Raw genomic sequence first — 11,716 nt, forward strand, 5'->3', positions numbered from 1 at the left:
TAAGATTGAAAGAGCAGAGCCTCCCGTCACCCACCCCTCCTTTGTTTCTGAGTCCCACATGCCTGGAAAACACTGACTTACCCAGAGTAAGCCAGAGGCAGTGCTGATCAGCTCCTAGGATGTGGTCCTGTGATTCCTTGTGACAGCCAGTTCTCCCAGTTTCACTTGACACAGAGCTAGCCGGTTGCCCTAGGATATTTATCAACCAGCCTAGTTTGGTGTACAAAAAGACATGACTGACTTGATGACTTGAGCTGCCACTTGGAACATGGACAGGTTCTGTGAGTGAAATTTCTTCTTTTGAAACTTTTGTGGAGGAATGGGGTGTTTTGCCTTTTTGGGCACATCTTACTTTGCAATTGCTTAATATTTAACTAGTTTCTTGTTTCATAACTTTTTCCTCTCTCTTTCTCACTATTGTATTTCTGTTTTTTTTCTCTCTCTCTCTGTCTCTTTCAGTTGATTTTCTCCCAGAAACCTTTACTACTTGTTAAGTGTTGCAATGTACAGTTGGGGAAAACAGCACCAATGGTGTATTTTTGGTTGCACTGTGCTTCAAAGTTACACAGAAAGACCAATTTTATTATGGGTATAATAGTCCTGCTCTGACCAAGGCTTGAACATGGTTCTTGGACTCAGTTGAAATGTATTTTCAACATATCAACGGACAACAATGTTGTAAATCAGTCCTATAATAAGGAATAAGAAAGCCCTGTAGGTTTTAAATACATTTAGTCAAAACCAAGGTCCTGATCCTGCAAAACTCTTGCTAAGTGTTCTTAGTAAGAGCTCCTTTGAGTCACCATTGAGGGGTGCATTTCTGGAAAACTAAGTTAATGTTAAAGCTGTTAAAATGTACAGTTTGAAAAAAATGGGCACAAAATTGAATTGATTATTAACAAAAATGTATATTGAACAAATCATTCATAAGGAAAAATTCAATATTGTTGATTGGTTTTTCCTTCAGAAACTGAAACACTTTGGAAACAGCTTGAAAAAAAATTTGTCAAAAAAAAAAACAAAACAAAAACCCACAACATTTCCATGAGACTTTAAAAGAAAATTGTATACTTTTTTGAAATATTTTCAAGGAACATATCGCTTGTTAGTTCTGGCTCACTTTATTTCTGGATTGGGGAAAAATATTGTAAAAAGATAGATAATGTTATCCCACAACTGACTTCTTCTGTAGTAGTACATTCCCTCTCTGCTAATATAGCTAAACTCCAGAATCTGAGGTTATTAACCTCTTCCTAGACCTGGGGTATCGCATCAGTGATGTTACTGAGCTCCATGAATGAGTTTCCTTCTTCATTTGCGTCATCTGTTTTCTTTGTATATCTGTCTCTAGTACTTCTTCAGTTCTTACTCCTTGTGGTAGCACCAAGCTTGGAGAGTATCCCTAGAAAACTGAAGGAGTGGGAAAAATGCTTTACTGACCCCGACTATGAAGAACTGGTGGATATTGCCAAAAGTGGTTTGGAAAAAGGGTGTCATTCAAAGAAGGTGGTGATCGTAGGGGCAGGAATAAGTGGACTCACTGCTGCCAAACTGCTGCAAGATGCTGGTTGCCAGGTAATTATAATGACTGAGAGGAGCCAGAGACAGGCCAGGCAATCAGTGCTTCTCTGAAATGGTCTGATTGTTTTGATAGAATAAACAATGCTGAAGAACAAAACAAGGTGAATTTCATTGAGTTGGGTGCTCTGTGCACACAAGCAGTATATTACTCTCTTTTCCAGACTCAAAGTTCATTGAAAAAAGAAAAGGAGGACTTGTGGCACCTTAGAGACTAACCAATTTATTTGAGCATAAGCTTTCGTGAGCTACAGCTCACTTCATCGGAATGCATCCGATGAAGTGAGCTGTAGCTCACGAAAGCTTATGCTCAAATAAATTGGTTAGTCTCTAAGGTGCCACAAGTCCTCCTTTTCTTTTTGCGAATACAGATTAACACGGCTGCTACTCTGAAAAAAGTTCATTGAGTTAAAGTTAAGGGGCTGGATTCACAAAAGGATTTGGGAGCCTAACTACAACTTTAGGTGCCTAAATCCCAGAATCAGGCCCCAGTGAGATTCGCAAAACTCCTGCTCAGTTGTCCCTGAATCTTCTAGATGCCTAAACTCACTTAATGCCTAAGTTTTGGGGCTCCTATGTTTTTGTCTATGAGCATGCACACTGCAGCCTACCTCTAGGCACCTGGACCCCTTGTCCCAGTGGGATACATGAACTGGGGGAAGGTCATCATTCCTCCCCCAGGGATCCGATCCGGTAAGCATGCTCAGAGCTCAGGCTCCACAGATGAGTTCACACAAAAGAGCCAGAGATGGGAGGAAGAGGAAGACTTCCCTCATCACTTCCAGCCCAGTGATTAGGGTACTCATCCAGGAGCTGGGAAACTCTGATTCAATTCTCCCCTGTGCCTGGTTGGGAGAGGAGATTTGAACAGGGATTTGCCACACAGGGCTGGCTTTCGGGAAAAGGGCAACCTGGGCTAACCTGTATTTTGGTACCCCTGGCTTCAGCTGCCTCCCTGGGCTCTCCATTCATCGCCCCTGGCTCCTGCTGCCTCCCCATCCCCCTCTATTGCCCCCAGGTCCTGCTGCCTCCTGCCCCAGGTTGCCCCAAGCTCCTTTCTGTGGCTTCATAACCCAGGGCCACCCCGCTGCGTGCCTCTTGACCATGATGCCCCCCCGACCACGGCACCCTGGGAGGTAGCCTGCATCGCCCATATGTAACGCCGGCCCTGCTGCCACCTATCAGAAGCATGCCCTGACTACTGGGCAATGGGACAGTCTGATGTTGGTGTCCCTCTCTCTGAGCTCGGTGATTGGGTTGGGCCCTGCTGATGAGCTGTCTAGAAGTACACCTATCTTCCCTCAGTTCATAGATGGCTCTGTGGCACAGGTGTTCAGACACCTAGAGGGAGGCAGCATTCCATCACATCTCCCCCTTTAAGTTTTGCATTCCTACTCATCCCCAGAGTAGAATCTTAGGTACTTAGGGAACTTTTGCAGTGAAAATGTAGGCACTGAGTGAGTTTAGATGCTTGCAAGATTCCGTGGCAGATGAGCTGAGAAGGGGGAGGTGGGGGGGGGGGGGGGGGTTGTGAATGCCAGTGGCATCTACATTTGGGATTTATGCACCTAAGTCCCTTTGTGAATCTAGCCATTAGAAACCGGCAAGTGATAGAAGTGATAGAAAACCATGGCCTGTGTTTTGTTTTTAGGTTCTGATTCTGGAAGCCAGTGATCGTGTGGGAGGACGCATCATGACCTATCATGATAAGGACAAAGGCTGGTATGTGGACCTCGGACCCATGCGTTTGCCCAGACACCACAGGTAATACATTTACCCCTTCTCAGCCACCAATATTGTTCATAAAAGGAAAAGCCTCAGTTTTAAGATTTTTATGATAATTCCTAGAAAAAAATAATGAAGGACTTGTATCTGATGAGCTTAAGGTGCCCCCTTCCTGCCTTGTGTGGACCATGTGCATTGCTTCACATTGTCAGTTTGTGTGCAGGGGAGAGAGACATCTCTGAGGCGCTGTTACTCTTCCAGAACAGGTGGGCTGCAAATGGGTGAGGAGAAGCAGGGAGTGGACTGGAGCTATGGGTCTCTACTCTGCCAGCCAGTGCAACCAAACCAGCCTCGTGGGGCAGTGCCTAGGATTGGCCCAGATAAATTCCCTCTGAAGCAAAGGGTAAACCAGAGATTAATTCCCCCTTAGGCAAAGGGGTAACCGGAAATTAGAGTCACAGTTTGCTTCCTGGTGTGCTCTTGGAGTACACAGCTGTTAGATACCACCTATGGACTGGTTACAGAGGTCCCACCCCAGAAAGATACAAGAGATGTGGACCCTTTATGACAGTGATACTCAGACCTCAGTGGTTCAGAAGCCAAACTAGCGTTCAACATTACCCAAAAGAGCCACAGCAGTGCGATTTCATTGTTTCATTTACTATAGTACTAGTCATATTTAAACAATATGATGGGAAATATTTAGTATATTTATATAAATTTTCTGTGAGAATTATATATACAATCTTAATTGTTATCAACTTGCATTAAATTATTAACTTATTTTCGGAGAGTATTTTATATATATACACTTAATTCATGGAAAATACAGTAGGACGATTTTATATACACAGAGAACATGAAACAATGGGTGTTACCATATACACTATAACGAGAGTGATCAGCTAAGGTGAGCTATTACCACCTTAACTGATCACTCTCGTTATAGTGTGTATGGTAACACCCATTGTTTCATGTTCTCTGTGTATATAAAATCATCCTACTGTATTTTCCACTGCATGCATCCAATGAAGTGGGCTGCAGCCCACGAAAGCTTATACTCAAATAAATTTATTAGTCTCTAAGGTGCTACAAGTACTCCTTTTCTTTTTGTGTATACAGACTAACACGGCTGCTACTCTGAAACTTTCTCAGGCAAACAGTTTTGGGTTTTTTGCCTTTTTTCCAAAAGTGAATTGTTTTGTGAATTCAATTTTTTTCAGTTTTGACATTTTTCTCTGTTTCCCCCCACCCCTTTCCTTTCTCTTTAGGGTTGTGCGTGAATTTGTTACCAAATTTAAACTTAAACTGAACCCATTCTATAATACTGATGACAACGCTTGGTATTTAGTTAACAACATTAGGGCAAGAGCTGGAGAGGTAAAAAGAAACCCTGATATCTTGCAATACCCCTTGCACCCTACAGAGAGAGGAAAATCAGCTAGTGAGCTTTATCGTCAGACACTGGATAAGGTATGTGTGTTGTGGAAAGGACTCATGCACGGTGGGTTTCTCTTCATTAAAGAGTTAGCCTGGACTTTTACTTGTTGGTCCTAAGCCCCCTTCATATCCACACACACACAGCTTTCTCATTCAAGTTTAGTGGTCCTTTCAACCCAGGCTAGCTGGCATGACTGGCAGTATGTATTATAGCCTGGGCTCTGCTTTCACTTGAACTATTATCCTGCCCACTTGGCAGTGAAAATACGAGCTAAAAACCACTCAAGTGATGATATTTGTCCAGTGCCATCCCACAATCCCCTCTGCCCCCTCCCCCCCAATGTGCCAAGAAGGACAAACAAGGGAAAATCTCATAAAGCAGCTCAGTTTACTGCATCACACAGAACCATGGAACCCGGCTCCAGAAGTCCTAGAGAAATCCGTGGGAGCATGCAATGCCATTAAGGACACAGTACTTTGGGTTTGGCTTTGCAGTGTGGCTGCTCACACCCGTGGTAGGCTAACCCAGAGACTGGTCAACTGAGTTAGCTCTCCAGTGAGGACATATCCTGGGAAGCTGATTCTGCAAGGTGCTAAGCACATCTGGGAGGTGCTGAGCACCCTCAAGTTCCGCTGGTTTCAAAGGGTGCTCGGTATGTATCCTTAGTAAATGTTTAGGAAAGCAAACCTCAGAGCGACATGATTCTCCGACACATATTAGCTAGGATAGTAAATCTATATTAACTTGGTACGTATATTTCCAAATTAAGCCCAAATTTACTCCCATATAGCGCTGGCCCCTAGGAGACATTTGTTGTTGTTGAAAACTTGAGGTTAAGCAGTGTTCAAGATATAGTAATTTGAATAAGCGGTAGCTTCTCACTTTGGAGTTTTGCTAGATTTTTTTGTCTATTACACACACACACACACACACACAGAAGTGCAGTGTTACAGCTGAACTCATGAGATTTAGGCTCTTAAAGGCCAGATTTTCAAAGGTGTTTCGGTGCTCACAGACATAGGCACCGACTCGGGGGTGCTCAGGGGCTCAAGCACCCACAGAAAAAAAAATAGTGGGTGCTCAGCACCCATGTGGGGGGGATAGCTCAGTGGTTTGAGCATTGGCCTGCTAAACCCAGGGTTGTGAGTTCAATCCTTGAGAGGGCCATTTAGGGATATTGGGCAAAAATTGGGGATTGGTCCTGCTTTGAGCAGGGAGTTGGACTAGATGACCTCCTGAGGTCCCTTCCAATCCTGAGATTCTATGATTCTATGATCAGCCACAGCTCTTTGTGGGTGCCACCCATCAGCTGTTTGGTGCTGGCGGAGGCACTTGGGGGAGGGCAGAGAGCAGCAAGCAGTGGGTGGGTGGAAGTCTCAGGGTTGGAGTTGGAGTGGAGACAGGAAGAGTTGGAGCAAGGGCAGGGCCTTGGGGGAGGGGGCGGAGTGGGGAAGGGACCTCAGGACAGAGCCAGGGTTGAGCATCCCTGGAGAAAAATAAAACTCAGCACCTATGCTCATGGATGCAGAGGCACCTGGGGCTAGATTTTTTTTAAAAAGAGACAAAGTAGGGAGCAAGTGAGCATGACTGTGTAATCCAGTGGTTAAGACACTCACCTGGGACACCCTGGATCCAGTTCCTCTGCTCCAGTGACTATTTGTTCATCCAAAATGGAACAGCTTCAGCAAGAGAGATTGGGACTAGCCCAGCAGTTACGGCATTTATGTAAGAGGTGGGGAGACTCCTGTTCAAATCCCTCCCCCTCAGCAGGTAGAGAGGGGACTTGAACTGGTGGTCTCCCACATACCAGCAGTGGTGGAGCCTTCCCAAAAATGGGGGGCCAAGGGCCCTGCCCCCTCTGTGGCCCCACCGTGCCCTGCTCCGTCTGCTCAAGGCCCCGCCCCTGGCCGAAGGATGGGGCCTTGAAGCCTCAGCCTGTCCATGGTAAGAGCTGAGTGGCTGGGCAGCTGTGGGGAGCCGCGGCATGGACCCTCCACCTGCACTGGGCAGGGGGCCCCAGGGGAAGGGACATGGGCGGGGGGCAGCTCTCGCCCACCCCCCCGACTCACTCTAATTACTGCCACCAAAAGCTAGAAAGCGGCTGCTGCTGCTACTGCTTGCAACAGACACCTGAGGTGACCGATTCCAGGAGAGGGCTCGCAGCTGAGAATCCCAAGCAGACGCAGGTGCTGAACTTCCTGAGAGGGGTGGGATTTAGGATTGTGGTGGAAAATTAACCACGGGTTGTGTTTGGATCAGAACAAGCCTGAGGCTCCTTTATTGATTACAAGCGCAGGGGGTAACAGCTCTAAGTAGCTGTTCCTGTCGTATACAGAAAATACAGGAGCTTATATAGCTGAAAACCACAATTTGTTAAGCAAATTTCCTTTAACGGCATTTTCCCATATTTGGCATATAGTGCAAGTTTTAACTGCAGCTTTGCTTATTTGGAATATAGCAAAACAAGCTTTTCCTGTTATTGACAAATCTGTTCTTTTGCGGTTAACGGTCTTTCCTAATTTCTAGCTGTTATGGTTACATTTCTTAAGATGTGCTGTTGTAACTGCCCCACAATGGAATTTTCCTCATCCTCTTCTTATGCTCTATATACACAGTTAGCTTGACCGAAGTTTTAGGCCTATAAGTTTAGGCCTGCTAGATTTTTTCCTCCACAGGATACACCCCTCTCCTTGACATCTCCCATTGACTAATTTAGTCTGTGTGCTGGCTTTTGTGGATCTAATTCTTAAAGGCCTGTCTACCTCCACTCATTGTGCAGGGAGCCTGAGGGTAAGTCTGCACTGCAAAGAAAAACCCATGGTGCCAAGTGTCAAAGCCCAGGAGCAGGGGGCTTGGGCTGCAAGCCTAATAATATTGGTGTACACATTCTTGCTTGGGCTGGAGCACATGCTCCGAAACTCTCTCCCCTCACCGGGTTTCAGAGCCAGGACTCCAGAGGGAACATCTACACTGCTATTTTTATCCCTGTGGCCTCAGCCCTGCATTCCCAAGTCATGACTGGGCTCTGAGACTTGGAGGTGTGGGTTTTGGGGTTGTTGGTTTTTTTCCAGTATAGACATAACCCTGAATGCCAAATTCAGCCTTTGTGAATCCCACTGATTTTCCAGGCATCTAGAAGTTAGGCATTGCGTTGCTGAGCATAAGTTCTTTTGTGAATCTAGCCGCTAGTGGTATTTCCAAAGACTTAGGTGCCATACTCCCATGGATTTCAATGGGGTTTAGGCACTTTGGTGCTTTTGAAAATCCCAGTGCTATCTGCATGTTTAGATGCCTAAATACCTTTGAAAATGCGCCCCCTAAAGTACCTAAGTCACTTCTAAGGTGGGAGCTAGATCCCAGATTCACTTAGCCACATTTGAACATTTTACCTTTAGTCTATTTGTTTGTATTGTTTAGAAAGCTTGGGTGAAAGCAGTTCAGTCATTTGGAGAACTGCAGGAGTGGAAAACAAAAGCTGTCCCTTGTATCTCCATTTAAAAGATATTCTTAACAGCTCTTTCACCTGAGCAGTCATTTCATGTCCTGCCCCCTTGTGCATATGTAATAGGATACCATATATAAGTACATGATCACAAATAGGGAAAATAACAAACCTTTAAAGGTGGAACTGTGAACATGAAACAAACAACTTTTTTCTTCGTTGCTACCCAGGTGACCACAGACTGCAGTGTTCTGAAAGAGAAATATGACTCCTTTTCCACCAAGGTAATTGAAGTTAGCATTCCAGTATCTTTAAATCTAAAGGTGCCTGATTTTCTAAGCCCTGGTCTACAGTGGGGGTGGGAGGGGGGAGAGGGATTGAACTAAGATATGCAACTTCAGCTACGAGAATAGCCTAGCTGAAGTCGACATATCCTAGATCGACTTACCTCACGTCCTCATGGCGCGGGGTTGACTGCTGCCACTCCCCCGTCAACTCTGCTTCCGCCTCTCGCAGTGGTGGAGTACCAGAGTCGACGGCAGAGCGATCGGGGATCGATTTTGTCGCATCTATACTAGATGCGATAAATTGACCGCCGATAGATGGATCACTACTCACCGATCCGGCGGGTAGTGTAGACATACTTTCCTCACATTGCCAATGTAACTCCTTGTGGGATAGTTCTTGCCATGTGCACAAAGTCCATGGTAGGAGACAATGCATCCGAATCCTCTGAAAGCTACTGGTTGGGCGGAGGCAACACATTTGCCTCATGAGTCTTCACGGAGCACAGCCTTCTTCCCTCGGTGGTCCTCTGGATTCCCCTTAGTGGCAGGGGGAGGGCAAGGCCATGGATCTTCTCTGTCTCTCCCTATCCAAAACACCAGTCTGCAGAAAGTGAGCAGTCTCTGTGCTCCCATCTGCCTAGTGTTTGTGTAGCACCCTCCTCCACTCTGGTGTGACTGATTTGGCATCTCTTCTTCCCACCCCAGCACTCTATGTGACATCCACCTATGTATCCCCATCCAAAATTATTTCAGTGAGAGAACCTGTCTCCGTATACCCACCCACAATTACTTTTTACCCCGCAGGAGGTGTGGACTGGATCATGAATCTTTAATCAAAGACAGTGAAATCTTGGTATGGACACTAGGAGTAAAATCCTGGCCCCATTGAAATCAATGGCAAAGCTCCCATTGACTTTACTGGGGGGGTCAGGATTGCACCCAGTGAATCAAAACTGGGTGAGGGATTGTGTCTTGAAAGTGAGCATCAGCCTTACTTCAGTGATTGTTTATGAGGAAGCAGACAAATCATCAAGTAGGATAGTGGATGGGTTTGACTTCTGCCCATCCCTTATGGATATTGAAAAATTCCTATGTTCAACTGAAATGAAATATCTCTTCTCTATGGGGATATAATATGCCCTCTCCACTCTTCCCCACGCAGGAGTTTTTGATTAAAGAAGGAAATTTAAGTAGAGGAGCCATCAACATGATCGGTGACTTGCTGAATGAAGATAGTGAATTCCAGATGTCATTTCTTCACTCTTTCATGGAACATGTTACATTCTCTGAGAAGGGGTAAGGAAAAAGGAATCTTTATTCAGTTGCTTTGTATGTGGAAGGGACATGTAGCTCTGGTAGGATCTGTCTGGCAATCCATCCATCTTTCAATACATTTAACTGTCCATCAACCTCATCTTATCAATGCAGCTGGTTGCCTTCTTTGAAGTAGACACTGATGGTCTGACTTGTCATAAAGGGTAAGTGTTCATTACTATAGTTCACTAGCCATTAAAAACCAGGGTCACTTTCACAGTGTCCATAGCTTCTAACTGGGTCAGATCCTATGGAATTCAGTAATTAAGTCCAGAGTGTATGTGTTATGGGCATACTGGGGCATCACTCTGCTGTATCTCAGAACCGCCTAGGTCAAATGACACTAAAGTAGTATCATTAATGCTCCCCAGCACTCCCATGAGGCAGAACTAATTCCAAGGGAATCTGAGTAATCATGCAGATTTTAGAGCATTTAGCAGAGTCAAGCTTTAAACAGATAGTTGATCTTAACCTTAACAGCAGCAGACCTGGCACTCTACTATAATAAAAGAAGTTGGAGTTGGCACTCAGTGTGGGCTAGGTTCTATCTTCAACTATGCAGCTCCTTACAGCTCTCCTTGTTGTTCTTGTGACATTCTCTCAGATAACTGTTGTCCAATGACGTTGTTGCCTTATCATCCTCTTTTCTCCCCCTTTCTTTCAGTTATGATGAGATCACTGGGGGATTTGATAAGCTTCCTGATACTTTCTACCAGTATATTCACAGGAGCGTTCTATTTCACTCCACGGTAGTGAAGATAGTAAATGAGGATGACCAAGTGAAAGTGTTTTACCAGGGGCCAGATGCATTGGTCCCCTTGGCTGTGACGTCCGACTATGTTCTTGTCACCACCACGGCAAAAGCCACACGGCTTATTAAATTTTCACCACCTCTTTCGACTAACAAGGCCCATGCCCTGCGCTCCATTCACTACTCAGAAGCCACTAAGATTGTTTTGGTCTGTACTGAAAGGTTTTGGGAGAAGGAGGGAATCCAAGGCGGGAGGTCAGTCACGGATCGCCCCTCCAGATTGGTCTACTACCCCAGCCACAATTTCCCCAGTGGCCTGGGCGTGATCCTGGCTTCCTACACCTGGGGCGATGATGCTGAATTCTTCAGTCCTCTCAGTGATGAAAAGTGTGTTGATGTGGTGCTGGGGGACCTGGCAGAAATCCACCAGGTGCCCAAGAATTATATCCAGAGTGTCTGCGATAAGCACATGATCAAGAAATGGGGCCTGGACAGATATTCCATGGGATCCTTTGTTTCATTCACCCCGTATCAGTTTGTCGACTACTCCAAGGCTCTGTTTCAGAATGAAGGGAGGGTCCATTTTGCAGGAGAACTCACAGCCCAGCCTCACGCCTGGATCGAAACTGCTATGAAATCTGCGGTGAGAGCGGCCAGGAACATCCATGGCGCTATCAATGCATCACCCAGGCAGCAGCAGCAAGAGCTGAAGAAAAATAAAACATAATTGATGATATTATAATAATAATAATAAGGGTGCTTGGGGAAGGCACAAATGCATCAGCTACCGACTGGGGAATTTAGAAATTGCACTGCTAATCAGCAGGCATTACAAGATTGTTACTTTAGGTTTAGCCCTGATGGGGGGGATGCATAAACTGTATGCATTGGCATTAGACTGTTACCCTTACACTCAGAGAGAGAAGGGGGTGAGGTAATTATCTTTTATTGGACCAACTTCTGCTGGTGAGAGAGGCAAGATTTCAAGCTTGCACAGAGCTCTTCTTCAGCTCTCTCTCACCCACAGAAGTGGTCCAATCACAGGGTCTGGCCCCCTCTGGTCCCTGGGGGTGCTCAACACCCCATGCTCCATGCCAGGCCCTGCCCCCACCCCACTCCTTCTCCCAAGCCCCCACTCCTGTCCCGCCTCTTCCCACCCCTGCTCCACCCCTACCTTC

The 11,716-nt window shown here is 45.8% G+C and overlaps 1 protein-coding gene across 1 annotated transcript; it reads left to right on the forward strand.

Annotated features, from left to right (window-relative positions):
* Window positions 1-268: 268 nt before the first annotated feature.
* On the forward strand, window positions 269-11,253 carry LOC102945460 (L-amino-acid oxidase; the record flags this gene model as incomplete). The annotated part of the gene is made up of 7 exons (XM_037914446.1): window positions 269-281; window positions 1,352-1,575; window positions 3,230-3,342; window positions 4,575-4,776; window positions 8,417-8,470; window positions 9,636-9,769; window positions 10,452-11,253. Coding segments are annotated over exons 1-7 (1,542 nt in total), but the record flags the coding sequence as incomplete, so codon positions are not given.
* Between the last annotated feature and the right edge of the window lie 463 nt (window positions 11,254-11,716).

This window comes from Chelonia mydas, chromosome 14 (genome assembly GCF_015237465.2).
Source record: "Chelonia mydas isolate rCheMyd1 chromosome 14, rCheMyd1.pri.v2, whole genome shotgun sequence".
In the NCBI taxonomy this organism is placed as follows: domain Eukaryota; kingdom Metazoa; phylum Chordata; order Testudines; family Cheloniidae; genus Chelonia; species Chelonia mydas.